Genomic DNA, 21,772 nt, shown 5'->3' with positions numbered 1-21,772 from the left:
CCTTATGAGAACTTTAATTGTAAGACCTCTCTTTAATTCATACAATTCTCTTCTTAGGTCTCTTTAAGATTGTGGCTGATAAAACTCCGTACCTAACTATGGAAGAAATTACAAGAACCATTCATATTGGACCCAGCAGACTAGGGCATCCTTGCTTCTATCATCAGAAGGATGTCAAACTAGAGACTCTCACCATAAAGCAGGGTGAGCAAATTATGCTCAACTCAATTGAAGAGATTGATGGAGAAATAATGGTGAATTGTGGAGTAGTACGAAATCATCAAAATCACTCATTTATGTTGCCTTTGGCACATGAAGGAGAATTCTATGAATGTGACGATGAACACATATATACCCTAAAAGAGATAGTTGAATGGAAGATTCCCAAGAACAGAACCCGAATAGTGAAACTTACAGATTTTTCAAATAAGTGGGACTCAACAAATCCATTCCCTAAAGACTTTTATGGCACTCTGATTCTCAAGCCTGTTTATGAAATTCAAGGTGTGATGAAATGTAAGTATCTCCTGAAAATGATGCTCTAGGAACCTGAACATTGTGAGGTTTGGGAAAGAGAAATATTTCAGAGCCTGAAGAAAAATTCTGTCCCAGTTTCATTCAAGTCTCTCAGATTTAGATTCCTCAAAGCACACATCTGTCACAAGGATCAAGTTGAATAATATTTACACAGCTATATTATAAATTGTAGGGTGCTGCCCAAGTATAAGATACTGTAACTGTCAGATATAAAGTACAAATTCTTTTTTTTTTTTGGTACTGGGGCATGAGCTGAGGGGCATTTTACCTCCTAACTACATGCTAAGCCTATTTTATTTTTTATATTGAAACACGATCTTGCTATGTTGATGAGGGTCTCAGTACTTGCTGAGGCTGTCTTCAAACCTGCAGTCCTCCTATCTCAGCCTTCCAAGGATTGGGATTACAGGTGTGGACCACCATGCCCAGTTTACTAATTCATTTTTATTACTACCAGTCAAGCATGATTGGAAAAGAGCTGCTTTTTAGAATAGAGTGCATTTGCTTAGAAAGATGCTTTCTTGCATGGAGATAGTAAATAAAAGAGAGGAGGATATGATGTTTCCTTACTGTGTTCCTTAGTCCTATTTTGTGATAACTATTTCTCCTTTCCCAGCCACCCACAATTGGTCACAAATCTCTCTTAGCATAGAGTTTCTCTGACACAAAGAAAAATTATGTAATAAATTACCACAGAAGTATGTTTAATATATTCAAATTTCATTGAATTATGTGTATTTTAAAATAATGAATATGCTGAGTGTGGTGGTGCACGCTTGTAATCCCTGCACTTGGGAGGCAGAGACAGGAGGATGGCGCTGGCTTGGAGCCAGCCTTGCTGGCTTAAGAGACCCTGTTTCCAAATTAAAAAAAAATATAAAATAGGTCTGGGAGTGTAGCCTGGAGTTAGAAGGGCTTCCAGGAACCCCAGTACCCCCCCAAAAAAAAAATATATATATATACTATCTGGAGAGAGCATTGACAGTCTGAGGTATCAATACCTTGAATTTTCAATATGGCACATATATGGAACAATGAGTGCAGGAAAGAGTTCTATACCTGGTGTCAAAAGTTGTGGATTATAATTCTGGGTCAGTAACTTTGCAAGTGGTAGTTTTGAGTGAGCCATTTAAATCTTGTCTGTGCAAAGGAGATGATGATTTCCCTCTTACCTACCTCTGGAGCTGTTTTGATAGTGAATAAAATATTATTAAAGAACTATATGAAATACACTTGAGAATATAAAGCAGTATATAAAATACTTGGTCAATCAAAACGTACTCCTTTTGACATCTCAAAATCTATTTCCCTCAACTCTAGTTAATATTGTTGGTCACTTATATAGATGTTGAGGACATGATACGAATGTTTTGTCAGGTTTTAGAACTGTCTGTTCAATTCTGTTATCAATCAATTCATTTTAAACTAAAACAAGAGGAATTCTGCTCTTTATTTTTTAATATAAGAAATGGAGAGCACAGCAATATTAGATCTTAGGCCTCTAATTTAGATAAATGATTGAGTTTTTCTCAATTTTCACAAAAATAGATTGCATTTCTCACTTACAATCTGTTAGTTATCTGAAACCAGTGGAATTCTTGACCTTCCAGTCACAAGGTCTCAAAGGGGGCAATTCCAGAACCTAGGATTGTGAACCAGGTGCAGCTGATAGAAGGAAAAAGGATGAGTGGAGGCCAGTGTGAGAACATGAAAGGGGTGGGGGCAGAGTGCGATCTATCACAGAAGATCTTGAAATGCATTCTTAAGGTTTGAAATTTGTCCTAATCAAGAAAGAGTTTTCAGCTGGGAGACAGAGAGAGAGAGAGGAGGGAGGGAGGGAGGGAGAGAGGGAGGGAGAGAGAGAGAGAGAGAGAGAGAGAGAGAGAGAGAGAGAGAGAGAGGGAGAGAGGAGTGTAGTGATGGTCATTAAGTCTGTGGCAGGGTACTAGTCGTTTATGCAATAGAGATCTCAATGGGAAAGACAGAGAAACAGAGTTGGGCTTAGAGGTTATTTAAGATGTATGATCAGCATGATTTGGAGTCTGTTGGTAAAAGTAATCAACTTCTGTGCTAATAAAAGCACCAACAAAAAAAGCAATCAACTTCATTTTCAGTCTTCTGGCTTGATTGATTGGTTGGAGGGAGGAGCAGTTTATTAAATATAAACTTTAGGAGAGCAGGAAGCATTGTCATATATTGTTTAGGTGGATTTAAATATGGTATCCTGCTAACCAAGATCCCAGAATTTTTTGGTTGAAATTGAATCAGAAATGTTTGAGTCCAGTTTCCATTCTTTAATGAAATTGAACTTATTTTTCATTTTATTCTGGATATTTCATTTCTTAGGGATTATTTTGGATGCTAATTCTTACTGGATAGCCATTTCAAGCAGATGCTGCCTGAGACTGGCTTGTATGTATATTGACTGCTGAAAATTCCTTGGAAATAGTGTGTTGTTGGTGACTACCACAAACAACACATCAAAAATTTTGTTGTTGTTGTTGTTGTTGTAGGTATTTTTCCCTAGATATGGAATGTAGGCTATATTTTGAACTGATTGTGGTCTTATGTTACATTATTCTTTCATAAATTGATGGTGCAAACATGCCCGGAAGTCAAGGGACTTTGGGGAGTCACCCTCTACAGGCCTCAAGTGTCACGCACAGTATAAAAACCCTCTTGGTGTGAGGCATTCCTTTTTAAAGTTACAAAGAAAAGAATAGGTCTGAGGGGGACAATAAGTTTTACAGAAACCTTAGGGGAAGTGTAAGATGAATAAGACTGAGGACTACAGAAAGCTATGAAATATTGATTTGCTGAAAAGAGAAAATAGCAAACAGTATTTTACTAACATTGCAATATACAATATTTACTCAATTTTGACTCTTGAGCAAATTCCCCATATAGACCCGAACCCCACTAACCTTTACTATGTTCATTTTTAAGAACCTTTAAAACTTATCTCTCTTAGCCTAGCTCTGGTGGTACAAGCTTGTAATCCCAGTACTTGGGAGGCTGAGATAGGAGGATTGCAGGTTTGCAGATATCCTCAGTTATTTAGTGAGGCCCTCCACAACTTAGTGATACCCTATTTCAAAATAATGAATAAAAATTAGGGCTGAAGGTGTTGCTCAGAGGTAGAATGTTTCTAGGTCCAATTCTCAGTTCCACACACAAAAATAAATAAATAAATAAATAAATCTATAGAAAATAGGTATAAGTGGTATGACTGGTCTCATATAAAGTCAATTCCTGATTTGTTTTTGTTTTGCACAGGAAAATAAAATTCAGATTGCTGTAGCAAGTGGAATACAAAATATTTGCAAATAAAATACATCTATTATTCAAATTTGCTTCATAAAATCAGCAGTATTGACTATTGAGATTTTAAATAGTGTTATGTTTTAATGTATCGATTTTCTTCCTTAATTGAAAATTTTAGTGTTGTATAGGTCTTTTTTCTTTTAGAGAAAAAAATAAACCTGAATGCTGACCAAAACCGGAGTCTTTGCTCAGACATATAAAACACTAATGCATTTTATAAATAGAGAGCTGAAATCACGTAGGTGAAAAGAAGACTTAGAAAGGTAATATCTGAATATTGCAGGTAGGTAATAAAAGGATAGCAATAAATAAATAAATATAATAAGTAAAACAAACCAACAACCCTTTGTTTTTAGCATTCTGATACTCTCTCTTCTCTCATTCAATTTTTGGAAACAATTTCAACATTTATCAAAACCAAAAGCTATAACAAAGTTATCAGCAAAACTTGTAACCTTGACAATTCTCCAATCCCTCCCCATATTCTGCTACCCTGAGGTAACTCCTTTGTTTTTGTCCTGTTTTCTGATATTTGCACTCATATTTCTGAAAAAATAGAAATATTGCTGTTTTTAGGTTATTGACTTTAGATGTTAACTACTAAGTTTCACAAATGGCCGTGAAGATGTAATTCTCTTCTATTCCTACTTTAATTTCCCCATCCTCTCAGTATAAGGTAAGTTGTGGTTGAGCATTAGGATTTTTGGTATTTTGATAATTCACTGCTGAACCAAATGGCCTATAGTGAGGTTAGCTGTTTTTGTAATGGTGACTTTATTGTTTGGTTTGCTTTGGATTTTCTTAGTCTTCTTTTTAATCTTCATTTTTGTGGGGGGAAAAACACTCGATGCAATTTCCCACAGAGCCCAAACTATTAGTAAATCTACCTTTCCGATTATTTTCACCCTGAAGAAATTTTTTCTATAATCTCCCCTCCCTACGCTCCAATCTGAAATGGTTTGTAGGCCTGTTTCCACTGTAGCACTTGTGCAGTGTAAAGCTGTTTATCACAAAGGTGATGTACTAGGCCCTTGGTTTAAAATCATCCTGGTAATTTCCTTTTGTCTTGCTTCTATGTTCACTAGCTATCAGATAAGTTTCTGTAATCACATAAGTCAATTCCTACTTCTTCATTTTCTTCCATTTCTGATGGGGCCCATCTCCCACTTACTTCTTAAGAAACGTGCATGCATGAATTAATGCATTCATTAAGTAGAGAAGCTGCAAGTTTGAACAATATCCTACGATTGCTAGTTTGGTTACTTAGAGAATTCTAGGTTGAAAATAATTTCCCTCTGAATTTTGAAAATTGTCCTCCCTTCTTTCTAATCACTGCTGCCCCCTGGAGATCCCCACCCACCACCCTGAAGCTTCACAGCCATGAGCCTGGGGTGGGTCTGTCCTTTCATCCTGATGACTGTTTTCAACATGAAAAATTTGAATCATAATTCTGAAAATTTATTTGATAATATCCTCTCAATTAATCTGTCTTCTCTCTTTCTTTAACTTTTCTTCTTATATTAAAGCTCCAATCTTAGTTTTCTAGAACTCTTGTCTCTTTTTTCTTTCATTTATCTCCAAAGAAAGTTTCTTAACTATTTTTAATTGTCTTAGTGCAGTTTGGGTTTCAGATATCATATCTTCAATTTTCAAGTGTTATTTCTTACATCATTAAAATATGTTGCCCTGATCTTGTTTTAAGGATGCAATATCTTATCTCTGAGGAGATTTTACATTTTCTTTAAAATTTTCTACATTTTATCTCCCTTATTCTATTCTTTTTATTTTTAAATTTGGTCTGTTATTCTTGTTCAGATTTCACTAAATGCTTCTGATTATTTGCCATCAGGTTATATTTATATGTATTTTATTTTGTGAGTGTGTATAGGGAGGCTTGGAATTGAACCCAAGGTTTCATCCATTCAGGGCAAGTACTCTACCACTGAGCTATATTCCCAGGCCTCATTTATACTTACATGTCAGACAATTTTTAGAATTTACCAATGAGACTTATCAATTGATCCACATGCCATCTCTTTTGCTGGGGCACCCCTGTACCCAGGTTCTGTATGTCTATCCTTAGGAACTGATTTACTTTGATAGGGATACAGTCTTCCTGATATCTTCTGGCAGTATAAAATTGTTGAATCTGAGTAGGGAGTGTCTCAGGGTCTCACCACTGTCCCTGTGGAATTAGACTTAACCCCTCTGTTCTCAGTACCATGCCTCCCTCTTACCCACCAGTGCCTGGTTTCCCTGTGCACTGTTTTAGGTCCCCTATATAATGCTTCCTGCAGAGAGAGAGGTGAGAAGGTGGTCACTCATCTTTTCTAGGTTAGAGTGTTTATTCTTTGAAATGTGTGTGGGGGGTACTAGGGATTTAACCTGGGGCCTTCTACCTCTGAGCTATACCCTAACCCTTTTTATTTTTAATCAATTAATTAATTAATTAATTTTTGAAACAGGATCTCATTAGGTTGCCGAGAGTCTCACTGAGTTACTGAGACTCTTCTCAAACCTGTCATTCTTCTGTTTCAGCCTCCCAAGTACTGGGATTACAGGTGTGTGCCACCGTGCCCGACTTCTTTGAGGATTTAAATAAACTTCTTGTTTTTAACCACCAAGATTCATTTTGGGCTTTAGAAGGGCCCTATGTCTTCAAGTCTTAAGTATTTTAGGAGTTCTCTTTAGGAATTATTTTAAAAAAGCTTACCTTTCACTGGATTCTGTTTCCTTAGGCTTTCAGTATTTATTTTTCTCTTCTGCCTAGTTACTTACCATTCTTCTATTTGATTTCTCATTTTACTTAGATTAGGGGGTGCAGATGTCATTTAGACGCACTGAATCCTTTTTTCGCTCTCTCTTCTCATTCTTGTTGTTTTGTACCCCCATGGTAAAAGGTATGGTGAAAGGGCCGAAAAGGTATATATTGCTTCTATAAACATTACTACTTACTTAAATTATTCCTAGCCCAGAATTTTACCTGGACTAAATATGATCCCATTAAGAATTGGTTGCTATTACCACTAAGTGATAAATATAATGTATAAATTTAATCATTTTAGCAAAACATAACCTTTTAGTAATATGTAAAAATAGATTCAATTTCTTATGTGTTTTTTTTATCTTCTCAATGCTTGAAATATAGTAAAGGTTCAGTAAGTATTCAGTAAATCTTTAAAATGCATAAATGAATGAATAAAGCAGCTAAAATATTATTTATGCATGTTTATATTGGACAGTACAAAGTTTCGATATAGGTAACAAGAGGATTTTCTTAATCAAAATATTCAGACTATGGGTACATACTTATGATTCTAATAGCTAAAGAGAAAATTAACTTCATAGTACCCAATTAATATCTTTACATTCATGTAACAAGTTCAATTTTTATTTGTGATGCTATTCTTAATGCAACCAAAAATATATTGTGATAACATGATATTCAGAATCAGTAGGCACACTAATAAGTACACTACTTAGCTTCCATTTAATTAATCAATCAATTAATTAATTTTGTGGGTCTGGGGATGGAATCCAGGGGCATTTGACCTCTGAGCCACACCCCTGCCCTATTTTTATTCTTTATTTTGAAACAGGGTCTCATTAAGTTGCAGAGGACCTCACTAAGTAGCTGAGGCTGTCTGTGAACCGTGATCCTCCGGTCTCAGCCTCCCGAATGCTGGGATTACAAGCGCGCACCACCACGCCTGGTTTATTTATTTTTTTTAGACTTCATTTTTATTGTCAACAAAAATATCAAACTGCAAGTAAAAAAAAATGCATAGCCTGGCGTGGTGGCACATGCTTGTAATTCCCGTGCTTGGGAGGTGGAGACAGGAGGATCGCGCAGGTTCGAAGCCACCCGCGCTGGTTTAAAAGACCCTGTTTCCAATTTTAAAAGTATAAAAAATAGGTCTCAGAGTGTAGCCTGGAGGGAGAAGGGTTTCCAAGAACCCCAGTACCACCAAAAACAACAACAAAAAAGAAAATGCATATTTTCACTATATATTTTTATTTTTTATTTTATTTTATTTTATTTTATTTTTTTGGTATTGGGGTTTCTGGAAGCCCTTTTACTTCTGGGCTACACTCCCAGACTTTTTTTTTTTTTTTTTTTGAAACAGGGTCTCTTAAGCCAGTGCAGCTGGCCTCAAACCTGCGGGATCCTCCTGGCTCCGCCTCCCAAGCGCAGGGATTACAAGCGTGCGCCACCACGCCAGGCTATATTTTTTATTTCTATATGACCAAATAATGTACAGAATATCCACAAAGAAAATTTACATAAAATGGATAAACTATAAAGGAAAATTTAAAAATTTGAAACAATGCAGAGGTCAGAAATCACTAGTAAAATTAATAACAAATCATATAACAAAGAATATAAGGCAATACAAAAACTCAGGGAAACAATTCACTGAGTAAATGATACACTGAGATGAAGTTTAATGAAATATTTTTGAGAAAAATAAGTAGATAGCCTTGGACATTAATTGACAAAGAAATCAAACTTCAGAAGAGAAAGTGGCCAATTAATAAATAAATCATTGAAATTGGAAGTGATTTCTTGGATATGATTTCAATGGCACAGGCAACAAAAGAGTAAATAAACTCCCTAAAAAATAAAAAAAAAATTGTATATCCAAAGACAATGTAAACAGAGTTAAAAGTTACTGATCCTCTTCCGAGAGTTCCTCCTATGACCCATTTCTCCCTAACTCTCACATATTAGGGAAAGCATCTGATTTCTTATTTTTTGTGCCTGACTAATCTCACTTAGCATAATGTCCTCCAGTTCCATCCATTTCCCTGAAAATGATGTAATTGAGTTTTTTTTGATGGCTGAGTAAAATTCCATTGTGTACATATCCCACAGTTTTGTAATCCATTCATCTGTTGATGGACATCTTGGCTGGTTCCATAGTTTGGCTATGGTGAATTGTGCAGCTATGAACATAGATACACATGCATTAGTTTGGTAGTTTGGTTTCTTTTCTTTTGGGTAGATACCCAACAGTGGTATTGCTGGATCAAATGGAAGATTTGTTCCCATTCTTCTGAGGATTCTCTATACTGTTTTCCAAAGTGGTTGCACTAATTTGCAATCCCACCAACAATGTCTTAGAGTTCCCACTTCTCCACATCCTCGCCAGCATCTGTTGTTGTTTGTGTTTTGAATGATGGCCATTCTAGTTGGAGTTAGGTGAAATCTCAGGGTAGTTTTGATTTGCATCTCTCTGATTGCCAGTGATGTTGAGCATTTTTTCATGCATTTATTGGCCATTTGAATTTCTTCTTTTGTGAAGTGTCTATTTAGTTCATTTGCCCATTTTGTTATTGGATGCTTTGTTTTCTTAGTGTTGAGTTTCTTGAGTTCTCTGTATATTCTAGATATTAGTCCTCTATCAGTGGTGTAGATGGCAAAAATCTTCTCCCATTCTGTTGGCTCTCGATTGAGGTTCTTGATAGTTTCCTTTGCTGAACAGAAGAAAAAATAAATAAATAAATAAATAAATAAATAAATAAACAAATCATTACTATTATTAAATAACAATGTAGGGGAAACTAAGGGTAGAATTTATAAAACGTTTTTAGACAAAAGTATTTAGAAACAATTATCATGCCTTCAAGGCTTCAGTCTGACTCTTGATCAGATTTTTAACTCTGTATTAAGTTAGGTGCAGTAGCAAGGTTAGGTCCTTGTGTGTTGTGTTGGGACTGAATCTATCCTAAAATTGGGTATTACCTGTTCAAGCAAACATGTGTTGCCCAATACCTTAAATGTAATCCTTTATTTTCTCTTCAAAGATAATTTTTATGGGATCCTTCAGCTTAAACTTAATTAAGAGATCTGTCACAGCAGGGGAAGTAGAAAACACCACAGTGTGATTAACATTTTCCCTAACCATGAAGGGACTTTTTTCTGACCAACAGGCAGAAAGATAAAGTTTAATGAAATGACTCAGCAGTGTAGAGAGGGAAGCAGTGCTACCTTGTTAAAGAAAACGGGATGGAAATTGTTTTTCACAGATGCTCAAACTGGATAACCAGAACACATACGAGGCCAGAATAATTCATGTTCACCCACTCGGAGGAAAATTGGGAAGCCTAAACCAAGGTTGTAAGAGAACACATTGCTTTATTTTTGTTTAGTTTGAAATGGGAAATTTTGTAGTAAAAACTTTCAGGAATGTGTCATGCTCTGATTTATTCCTTATCTCTCTGCCATGTTGAGGTCAAAGAGAATCTTTCAAATAAAATAACATTTTCTAATTTAGCTTACACTCCCTATGTATTCTTTTTTGAGGGGATAACATTTTTCCAATTGTAAAGTAACAAATGCTGTTTAAAGAATTTATAATACACACACACACACACACACACACACACACACACCATTAGAATTACATACAGCAAAATATAAGCAGTGGTAATCTAAAATTTTTATCAATTTAAAATGTATTGTAATTTTTCCTCTTTGTATTTTAAATATTTTTAGAAGAAAATATAACTTTCTGTTTTCTGAGAGAAACAAACTGTATTGGTTTCTTTGCCCTCTAGCAGAGATTCCTGCATTTAATAATATTTGTCATAAAATTAAATCTATTCCAATTAGAGAATGAGAATACAATTTTTAAATTATAGGTAAGTTTAAACAAATATAAGTATTTATTATAAATTTGGGGAGATACTAGGGATTAAACCCAGGGTGATCTACCTCTCACTGAGCTACAACTCCAGCCCTTAAAAAGAAAAAAGGTGTCTTTTTAAAGCTTGCTGAAGGTCTTGGCTAAGTTGCTGAGGCTGGCCTTGAACCTACAAGTCTCCTGTTTCAGTCTCCCAAGTTCTGGGATAATAGGCTCGTACCACTACACTAGGCTTATTTTAACGTTTGAATATGGAAAACTGAAAATCTATGAAAAATTAGTGACATTGGCATAATAAAACCAGAAGGCGTTTTGTGTTAATGCTTTAAGTGACATGAGAGGATAAGATCTAAAATTTTAAGTTGATGCAAAAGTAATTAGATGGGATACAAGTAAGTTGGAAATTTATCCACAGTGGGTAACAGAGAAAGGTAGACTTCTTTCAGGCCTCTTCTCTCTGAGCTATGCAATTAGTCTACCAAACTTAATTTTAATTTGGTCCTTCTGATTCTTAAATATTTTGAATTTTTCCTGGAATATCACACACTCCTCAACTTGGCATCCAAAGGACCAACTGATCTTCATAGTCCTGTTTTCGTGGTAGATAACTTGTTAGTTACTGACAATATCGAACTTTCCTACTTAGCATTGATCATGGTGTTTTTGCCATCTGAGACATTCTGTCTTTTTGTTTTTGTTTGTTTTCTGTGTTGGCCTGTACTTTCCTTCCATCTTCTGAGAATCACATTGTAGCTGTGCTTTTCATAATATCTGTCTTTATCCTCATCCCCAAAGTAGATGTGATAATTCTTTCATTCTTTTTCTGACTACCATACAATGAACTGAGACTTTTGTATGTTTCTATTTTTCTCAATCAATTATACTGCTTAAAAAAATCTCATGTTTTATAATATACATTTACAACTAATAAAAGTCCACTTTCAGCCAATGCAAATAACTTCATGTTATTAGATGTACTTTATGGTAAAATATTCCCAATTACTCCCTCCCATTTCTTAAAATAGTGCGGCCTTTCATTCCACTTATCTGTGAACTATTGATGCTATTATTATTGTGAACAAGCTATTGTCTATAAGCTCAATTAAAATAAAACAATAAAATATATTTTTATTCATTTATTTCTTTGCTAACTTTATTCCTTTTCTTCATGTATATCTGAATTTCTGACCAAAACTTTTTTCACCTAAAGAGCTTTCTAAAAATACTTGTTGCTTGACAATTCTACTGGTACCATATTTTTCAATTTTTCTTGAGAAATTTTTTATTTCTTCTTACTTTTTGAAAAATAAATTCATTGAATACAGAATTGTAGGTGGTATTTTTTTTCTTTCCATGTCTTAAAATCCTTTCTCTCTCTCTCTCTCTCTCTCTCTCTCTCTCTCTCTCTCTCTCTCCCTCTCCCTCTCCCTCTCCCTCTCCCTCTCCCTCTCCCTCTCCCTCTCTCTTTCTCTCTCTTTGCAGTACTGGGCATGGAACCCAGGGGCATTCTACCTCCGAACTACACCCCAGCCCTATTTTTTATTCTTTATTTTGAAACAGGGTCTCACTGAGTTGCAAAGGGCCTCACTAAGTAGCTGAGGCTGTCTCAGCCTCCCAGATGCTAGGATTACAAGTATGTGCCACCATGCCCAACTCACTCCTCTTTATTCTTGCTTGCATGAGTTCTGGAGAGATTTCCTATGTAAATCGTATTCTTGTTTCTTGTTTCATTTCAGTTTTCTATTAGTCTTTGATCTTATGTGGTTTGAATATAATTATTTCTGGGTACAGAATTACTTTTTATATTTATCCTGCTTAGTGTTCTCTGTTCCATTAATTTTGGAAAATTATCAGTCTTATTATTTCAAATATTTCTTCCTTCTTTCCTGGTATTCTCATGACATATTTACTATATGTTTTGTAATTGACCCACAATCCCTGTATATTCTTTTCCATTTCTTTCAATCCTTTTGCTTTTCAATTTGAAGAGTTTCTATTGACAGATAGACAGGTAGACAGATAGACAGATATTGACAGGTAGAATGACAGGGGCATTCGACCTCCGAGCTACACCCCCTGCCCTACTTTTTATTCTTTATTTTGAAACCGGGTCTAACTGAGTTGCAGAGGGTCTCACTAAATAGCTGAGGCTGTCCGTGAACCGCGATCCTTCGATCTCAGCCTCCCGAATGCTGGGATTACAAGCGTGCGCCACCACGCCTGGCTTGTTTTTACTATTTTCTATAGCCACCGAGTCAGACACCAGAATTTCCTATGGTGTCCTTGTTTTCGTTTCTCTTTTATTTCCTTAGGAACTTCTTCTTAAGTAGGGTCTTAAATGTCATTCTTTCAGTTGGAATACCCTGTTAACATATAATAGAGCTGTTGATGTGGTCATAAACTTGGGGGATGGGAGAGCATCCTATAAGCTTATAATTAGGTTTCAGTCATTTGGTGAGCCTGTGCATTTGTGCTGTGGCTTTCATGAGTGTTTCTCACCTTTTTTCTCTGAGTTAGTGGAGACAGAATGGCTAGTGGGTGCTGGAGTTGGGTATTCCCCTTCCCTTATATAGAAGGATGAAGGAAGCCGAAGTTGGGTGCTTTCTTTCCCCCACTTAGAAGATCAGAGATGTCTGGAAATGGGTAATTCCATTCTCCCATGTTGGTTAAGTTTTGGTAAAACAAGTTGGTTAGGCTGTGGTGCGGTAGTATCCCTTGAGGAAAGGCTTTTTAGAGAGATCAGAGTGCCCTAGGTGTGTATTAGAATGATCGCTTTTCCCCTCACCCTGACAAAAGCACAAGGGGATTTTTCTCCAGTCTTCACCTGAGAACCTGGTGGGGTGCTTGGAAGTAAGACTCAGGGCAGTGTGGGGGTCTTCTTAAGCATGGCCCCAGCTGCTTTATCTATCAAACTAATCATGCTTAGTTTCCAGAAATCAATCAATTATCCTTTAAGAGTTACTGGTTTCTGGGGTTTAGCAGTGGTTTCTGCTCCCAGTGCGTTGGGACTCTATGTACCTACTGTCTCGTGATGGGGCCTCACTCTGACTTCAGTTCTTTGATGGATCTAAAATGAGATTTTGATCTTCACTGCACGTGCTGTTTCTCTGTATTGGATCTTCCCTTGAGGGATATACCTTGTGACTTTCCCTAGACTTTTTTATTATGAGTAAAATCTTCGATAAAAAAGACTTCAAGTTGCTCATATTTTTATATTCTACTATGTCTATTATAGTAGAAACTATATATAGAAACTAAATTATATAAGTACTTACTTAATGTATTGGCTTCATTAAGACAAACTTCAACTTGAAGAGACATTTTTTAAATGAGATTTGCAGTATTTGCTATGATATATAGCAGGAGTTCTAACAGAGGAACCCTTTTTTTCCCCAAAGAAATTAACATGGGACTACACTATTTATTAGATCATTTATTTTAATGCTCACTGAAGTATATTTTGGCTGGGCGTGGTGGCGCTTGCTTGTAGTCCCCGCACTTGGGAGGCGGAGACAGGAGGATTGCATAGGTTTGTAGTCAGTCTTGCTGGGTTAAGAGACCGTTTCCAGATAAATTGTTAGGAAACCATTATAATAAACCAGGTTAAAAAAAAATGTGGTATAGAACAAAGTAACTCTGATGCTAAGGGTTTCAAGTATTAGAAAAAGAGGAAAGCTACCGATGTCCCTCAGATTTATGGACTAAATAAGGAGAAAGGAATTCTCAATAACTAAGACAGAGAAAGTACCAAATAGTCTAGGATTTAGGGGGAAGGTCTTATTTCAATTTGGGCATATTGATTTTGAGACATCCACTGTATTCCAAGTGAAGGTCTTAAATATACAAAACATTTAGGAAAATAATTTGGCTAGAGCTATAATTTGAGAAGTCATGAACACATAAATGATATTTAAAGACATGATACCATGTAAAGTCACTGTAGGTGTGAATGTAGACAGAGAAAGGAAGGAAGAGAATCAAGACATACTAAAAAGTGTATTTGTGAGTATGGGTGGTGTGTAGAGAGAAGAATCCAACAACAACAAAAATTGAAAACAATTACAAGTAATATAAGAGGGAATATATCAAAGAATAGAAAGTCAATCTACTTTGTTCAATGCTGTTGGTGTGTTATGTAAAATGACATAGGCTAGCATTACTTCAGGCTATCGAGGAAAAGAAGTATTGAAGATAGGTCAGTAACTGGATATAGAAAATGTAACTAAAGTTAGATAGCCTGGTCTAGAGGCTTTTTCTGTCATTTAGAAACACTTCCAAAGAAATTAAAGTGATTCCTGGCCCACAGCATCCACAATGAATAAGTATAGGTTGAGATCCAGCTTGTACTGGGGCCCAGATGACCTAATGGACTAATGGAGGGATCCCAGAAATCCTTGCTGGCATCTACTTATCCAGTTTCTAGATGTTCTCTAGACTTGAGGAATGGCATGAGCCTATGGAGCCCATGTAGAGTTAGCATTAGAATTCTTAAACCCAGTTTGTTTTAATCCAAATAAGATTTTAGTTTCTAAAATTTCTTTAGGATTCCAGGAATCTGAAACAACAATCTCAAAACTTAAAGGATGCTAAACTTTATAAAATAAAGTAATTAAGAATTTTTTTTTCAGTCCTCTTTTTCTAACATTAAATAATTTTATAATTTTTATAAAACTTTGGTCTATAGGTAAATATTGATCTTTATTTTTTCATCTCAAGAAAATGATACTTTTACATGCTGTATCCACATAAACTCTATGATAGATATTATGTAATATGACAAATTATATTTAGGTTTCAGATGCTGCATAAATAGCTAATATTATAGCTACATAAACAATATTATATTATATAATATGATAAAAATTACACCTTGGATCTTCAAATGTTGCATAAAATGTTAATATTATAATATCAAAAGTAATGTTTATTAAGAGCAAATTTTTTTTCTAAGTTTTCCAACTTGTTAGTTTTCAAAAACATTGAAGGAAAAAGAAATTTTGACAGAGAGTGGCTATTTATGTTGGGAAACAAAATAATAAAAATGCTATGAAACTAGTGTTAGATAATTGTCAAAAAACCAGATACTATTGTAAAATCTCATTAATACTAGTACATAATTTTAAAATTCAAGACTATTTATAATGTCACTATGTTGGTAGTATGTGGAGAGAGATAATTTCAGGATGATATTTTAAGAGTCTCTGTAGTCTCAAAGAAAGCCTTTTTGGAAATAACATGAAGCTTCATTTCTTTTCAGTGACACATTGGTAACCACTCACCAGGAAATTAGGGCTCCTGAGTGGCCTTCTGATTGTGGCCCATCTGCACCACCCTTTTTCTATCCAGTTATAATATGGCACTGGTAGAAAAAGAAATACCTCTGACATTGGAAAAAGATTGCTTCTTGATATCCATTTCCATATACTAATCTTAAGTCCATTATATTTTATGACTTTTCAGTGTTATTTTACCCCATATGAAGGATGTATGTCTTGGGCCTTAAGTTGTCTGATATACCAAAACTTTCTTCTCCAATAATTTTGCTTTAAAGTCTGAATCTCAAGAACATGCCTTAAAATGATATAATACACCACTTTCACACATATACATTTACATTTATATCCACATACATATCCATATTCATGTATGCTATATATCACATGGCTCATAAGTGTAAAAATGGGATTGATTAACTCAAGAATTAAGAGAGTGGCAACTCTTAGGTAGCAGTGGGAGGATGTGATTTTGGTGAGTTAAAGGGATCTAAGGGACTGGCTGATTTCTATTTTTTTAATCAAGCATGGTCCTATAGATATTGGTTTTATATATAATCTCTTTTAAATTTTAAAAAAGGAAAATTATTCAGAAGAAATTTTACTTTATGATCATCTGAGTTCTTTGTTTTCTAAATAAAATGTATGATACCTGGAGAGTAATTCACAAGAAATATTTCCACACATGAAATGTCATACTGTTTTTTTTTTTCTTTTTAGTTCGAAAGGATATAGTCCGCATTCTCCCCAGTTTAGATGTCGAAGTCAAAGACATTACTGACTCTTACGATGCTAACTGGTTTCTTCAGCTCTTATCTATGGAAGATCTTTTTGAAATGGCCAGTAAAGAGTTTCCCATAGTGGCTGAAGTCATAGAAGCACCTCAGGAAAACCAGCTACTGAGAAATATTTTACAGCCGGGGAAAACCATTGTGATCCACAAAAAGTACCAGGCATCACGAATCTTGGCTTCAGAAATGAGAAGCAATTTTCCTAAGAGACACTTCTTGATCCCTACTAGCTACAAAGGCAAATTCAAGCGGCGACCTCGGGAGTTCCCTACCGCCTATGACCTAGAGATAGCTAAGAGTGAAAAGGAGCCCCTCCACGTGGTGGCCACCAAAGCCTTCCACTCGTCTCATGAGGGGCTGTCCTCTGTATCTGTTGGGGACCAGTTTTTAGTGAATCATTCAGAGACTACTGAAGTCCTTTGTGAAGGAATCAAAAAAGTGGTGAATGTTCTGTTCTGTGAAAAAATCCTCAAGAAGCCCTATGAGGCAGCCTTGCTCCCTTTGTACATGGAAGGAGGTTTTGTAGAGGTAATTCATGACAAGAAACAGTACCAGATCTCTGAGCTTTGTGAACAGTTCCGCTTGCCTTTCAATGTGAAGGTGTCTGTGAGAGATCTTTCAATTGAAGAGGACATTCTGGCTGCCACACTAGGACTGCAGTTGGAGGAAGACATCACAGATTCTTACCTACTCATAAGTGACTTTGCCAACCCCAGGGAATGTTGGGAAATTCCTGTCAGCCGCTTAAGCATGACTGTTCAGTTAGTTAGTAATCTGTCTGGGGACATAGGACCATTTCTAGTCAGGACTTTGGTGGAAGAGATTACCGAAGAACAATATTACATGATGAGAAGATATGAAAGTTCTCTTTTGCACCCTCCACCTCGCCCTCCCAAGCATCCCTTAGTGCAGGAAACAAAGTTCACCTTGCTCACCGTAGCAAAAGAAAGGACAGTGGATATGCCGAAGACTCCCAAGGTAAGGCTATGATTTTGGAGATTTTCTCTGGAGTGTTTTTCTTGAGGCAATTGGTTTCAACTGTGAGTTTACTTTTTGTTTACTCTTTTTTCTTACATGCTATAATTTGAAATAAGCCATTCCGATGCAAGTAGATGAATGAGCATCAGCAGTGTGTGAGCTGTTGTAGCATTTTGTGTTTTGATGTGTAACCACGAAGTCTTTTTGAATTAGAACTAGCAGGCATGACATTTGGATATGATGGCGCAAATTGCCATTTCAATGGGTTCAGGAAATTAAGAATGTTTAATAAGGTGCCTCACAAGCAAACCTTTTTTAATTTTGGAAATACTTACTGTCCACATTTTTTTCTAGAGAGAATTATTTTAATACTTTATCCAGGAAATGAGCATATAATAAACTCTCTTCTTCTGGGTGGTTATTGGTAACATGCATCTATAACACATGTCTTCATTTTGTTTTATGTGCAGAAAGATGTAAAAATATCTTGGCAGAACTGTGTGTGAGAATGTGAGCATCTGCCCACATTCTGCCTATCTTAGAATTTCAATCCTGAACAGTTCTACTGAAAAAAGAAATCAATATACTTACAACAGTATGAGATCATTACAGAAATTAACAACTCTATAACCACACTAAAGGGTCTGTGAGATGGTTCAGCTTCATTACTACTTGAGTTCTTTGCTTTTTGAAAACTGCCTGCTAGCTACCTGAAAATCGCTCTGTTCCTTCTGATGTCAGGATGTGCGGGTGGTTTGCCTGGCTCTGGTTCTATGGTATATGGAAGGATCTTATTCTGTCCCAGCAGATGTGCTAGCAGCTTAGCAAAATAAAGCAATCGGTAAACCAAAGAAAGATGAATGTTTACTCTCTTTTTCTTTTTCTTTTTCTTTTTCTTTTTTTTTCAGTACTGGGAATGGAACCCAGGGGCATTCTACCTCCAATCTATACCCAGACCTACTATTTATTCTTTATTTTGAAACAGGGTCTCATTGAGTTGCAGAGGGCCTCACTAAGTGGCTGAGGCTGTCAATGAACCGTGACTCTCCTGTCTCAGCCTCCCAAATGCTGGGGTTACAAGTGTGCTCCACCAAGCCAGGCTGCATGTTTACCTTCTATATTCAGGAAAGATGGGAGCCTTGGGCTTCAAGCCTCATATATAGATATGGAAAGGCTTTTTATTTTACACCACAAAAGACTGAATTCTGATTGAATTCTGGAAAGCTTTAGTAACTCATTACTGAGGGTTTGTTAAGTTGCTAAGGTTAGACTCAAACCCTAATCCTCCTGTCTCAGATTCCCAAATATTGGTATTGCAAAAATGCACTACCATGCCCACTGTTCAATTTAATAATTTCTAACTGTGTATTCACTGGTCATACACTACAGAAATTGCTAGTGTTGAGTTTTGAGTTATACACTAGAGAATATTAACTGTAATTTGGAGAGAGTTGTTAAGCTGCCCAAAGGTCCTGGAGCCACTGTCATTGACGGAATTGAATGATAATCTTAACATGAAAGACTCAACAGGAAATAGTACTAACTATATATGTATAGAAATATTTTGTGACAAAGATTTTGGACTTACATTTCATTACAATATCTTCAGCACCGGTTGAATTAAAAAAGAGGACATTGTTGGTATAATGTATTGGAACAGATTTCATGGAACCACAGGTAAGTGATGTTGTTAGGAGATCCCTGCTTTGACTGAGAATTTATCAGATTGTTGAGAAAAATCTAAAACTCCTTGTTTATGGTTAGTTCCATCAATTGTGGCAAATAAAGCACTATATTTCCTCTGATGTCACTTTAAAATGTCAAAGGATGCTATCATTTACCTAGGTTTAGACCTTTTGACCTCCTCATTTTCAGTAATTTTTCTCACCATGAAGATAGAAATCTGCTTAGTAGATCATTTATAGAACAAACAGAATATTTGTCAGTTTCTGCATAATCTACTTTACAAAAGTCTTGCAACCAACTATTTCTTATTATCACAATGTCATTCTTTCATATGTTTCTTTTATGTTTCTTCTGATAGCTACATTAAAGCTTTTCTCTCATGTAGAGTTTTGAAGTGATTGCATAGAACATTTTTTTTCCTGCTTTACAAGCAGGAAGAAGCCATGAAAACAAGCCTCTGAGGTTTCAGATGATATGTGTAAAATTGTTTTAAATTCAGAGAACAATTTGTAAGAGTTATTCAGATTTTAAATATTCAGACTCATTTAGTTCATTAAGATGTCTTTTTTCCATAGATACCCAATGCCTCATTATAGGAGTTTACCTTTGCCTTCCTAATGGATCATTAACTTTGCTAGATCAATTTCTTGCATTACTGAGTAAGAGGACAGATGTATGGATAGTCTCATAGTAAGAATCTCAACTGTATGTAGCATTAGCCAAATTCGTCTACAGCAGGCATGTGCTGTCATTTATGAACACTTCAAATTCATCTAAGACATTTTGAAATTAAGACTACTTGAAGACAAGTTATAAGAACTGTCTATGCACAATAGAAAAAATGCTTTAAGAGAAAATATTACCAACTGTTCTCTAGCATTAGCAATTTCTAAATTAAAAAAGATTGCAGTAAAAACTTGAGAATTGTAATTTAGATATGGGCAGGAACAGAAGATGGTGGTCTAGATACCAGAAGAAATGGCAGCCTACATCAAGGCCTATGCAGTTTTTCATGGAATGATTTTATTATTATTTTAATTTGTTTTTTTTTTTGAAGATTTAAATGAGTTTAAATGAGTGAGCCCACAAATTTCCCATTAGGCTAATGGCATAATACAGGGATAGTATCTTTAACAACTAGGCATTTGTATTTTTTTATCTGATGGAAGCAATTTTATAAAGTGACTAAATAAAGCTGTACCTAAAATTGTTTCCCAAATAGAAATGTTGTGGGTAGATTCTTCTTTCTCTGAAGGTTAGTTTCTATGTCAGAAGTAGTTTCAGATAGTTTGGAAAAACATGTACACACTGGGGTTTTTCCTGTCGTGAATATATATGGCTATGACTTCTGAATACCACACAGGAGAAATGTAACTTCTGTACTCTGATAAAAGGGTCTATAACCAGATAGAAAAACAAGCCTTTGGTTGAAAGATGAGATATTCCATGTCTTCAGAGACTACAGCTGGGACCAGAAATCTTGCATTTCACTAACTCTGTTTGGTCATTTAATGCCCAAGTGTCCACTTTGTTACTGGAATTTCTAGATTTCTGTTGGACCAGAACACCCACAGGAGACATTAAGGCAAAGGGCAAGGGAGGCAGTGATGGTAAGGCATCATGCAATGGGCAAAAAGGGAACCTCGTACCAGAATTAGAGTGAGAGCTGGAAAAGGCAGAAGGAAGCTGCAGCTCCTGGGAAGGGCAGCAAGAGAATTTTAGCAGCGCCTGCTGGTGCTGAAACATCACTTCTGATCTGCTGTGACAGTCAGAGTGGCTGAAATGTGCTAAAAAATCCCATGCCACTGGTCTAAATCTATGCCTTTAGAGAAGAGAGAACAGTAGTATATCCACTTGCTTGTTATTGATAGGATTCAGTCACAAATGATGTGATTTGTTTTTATTAACCCAATGCGATATAAAGACATTGAGGGTTTGGATTTGTAGCTGGCTCTGAGCTTCTGCAGACTGCTATGTATCTTCTTTTGGTGGGTCCTCTTGGTCTAACCTACAAGCTTACTTGACATTACTGTGTGTTTACTGAGCATGCTGCCTTGTGAATCTGTTTGCTTTTTAAACGTGGAAGTTTTATGCCAATTTTCAAAGGCCGTAGCCAATGAAATTTGTATGTGGATACACTTGAAAACTGGATATAGGTATCTGGAAATAAAAAAGTAAAGGGTACTTAGCATCTTCTTTTTAAAAAATAACTAATTTACAATACTACCAACAGTGTTTAAGAATTCTAATTCCCTACATCCTCAACAGCATTTATTATTATTTGCATTGTTGATGATTGCCATTCCAACTGAAATTAGATGGAATCTTAGAATAGTTCTTATTTGCATCTTCCTGATTGCTAATGACGTTGAACATTTTTTCATATATTTATTGGCTATTTGTATTTTTTCTTTTGAAAAGTATCTATCCAGTTATATTGTCCATTTTTTAATTGAATTACTTGCATTTTTGCTGTTTTCTTACTTCCTCATATAGTCTAGATGTTTTTCTCTCCCATTCTATATGTTTTCTCCTC

At 35.8% G+C, this 21,772-nt stretch overlaps 1 protein-coding gene across 1 annotated transcript in view; it reads left to right on the top strand.

The window, feature by feature from the left end:
* Positions 1 to 21,772, top strand: part of THEMIS (thymocyte selection associated) — a gene marked incomplete at its 3' end in the record, with an annotated part of 200,316 nt that overhangs the window by 81,415 nt on the left and 97,129 nt on the right. Inside the window, exons 3-4 of the mRNA XM_080699749.1 lie at positions 58 to 516; positions 16,502 to 17,550. Of these exons, the coding sequence (XP_080555875.1) occupies positions 58 to 516; positions 16,502 to 17,550 (1,508 nt within the window). The remainder of the gene's footprint in view (positions 1 to 57; positions 517 to 16,501; positions 17,551 to 21,772) is intronic.

Source organism: Muscardinus avellanarius, assembly GCF_963383645.1.
Source record: "Muscardinus avellanarius genome assembly, chromosome: 8".
NCBI classification, from domain to species: domain Eukaryota; kingdom Metazoa; phylum Chordata; class Mammalia; order Rodentia; family Gliridae; genus Muscardinus; species Muscardinus avellanarius.
This window is presented reverse-complemented; position numbering and strand designations above follow the sequence as displayed.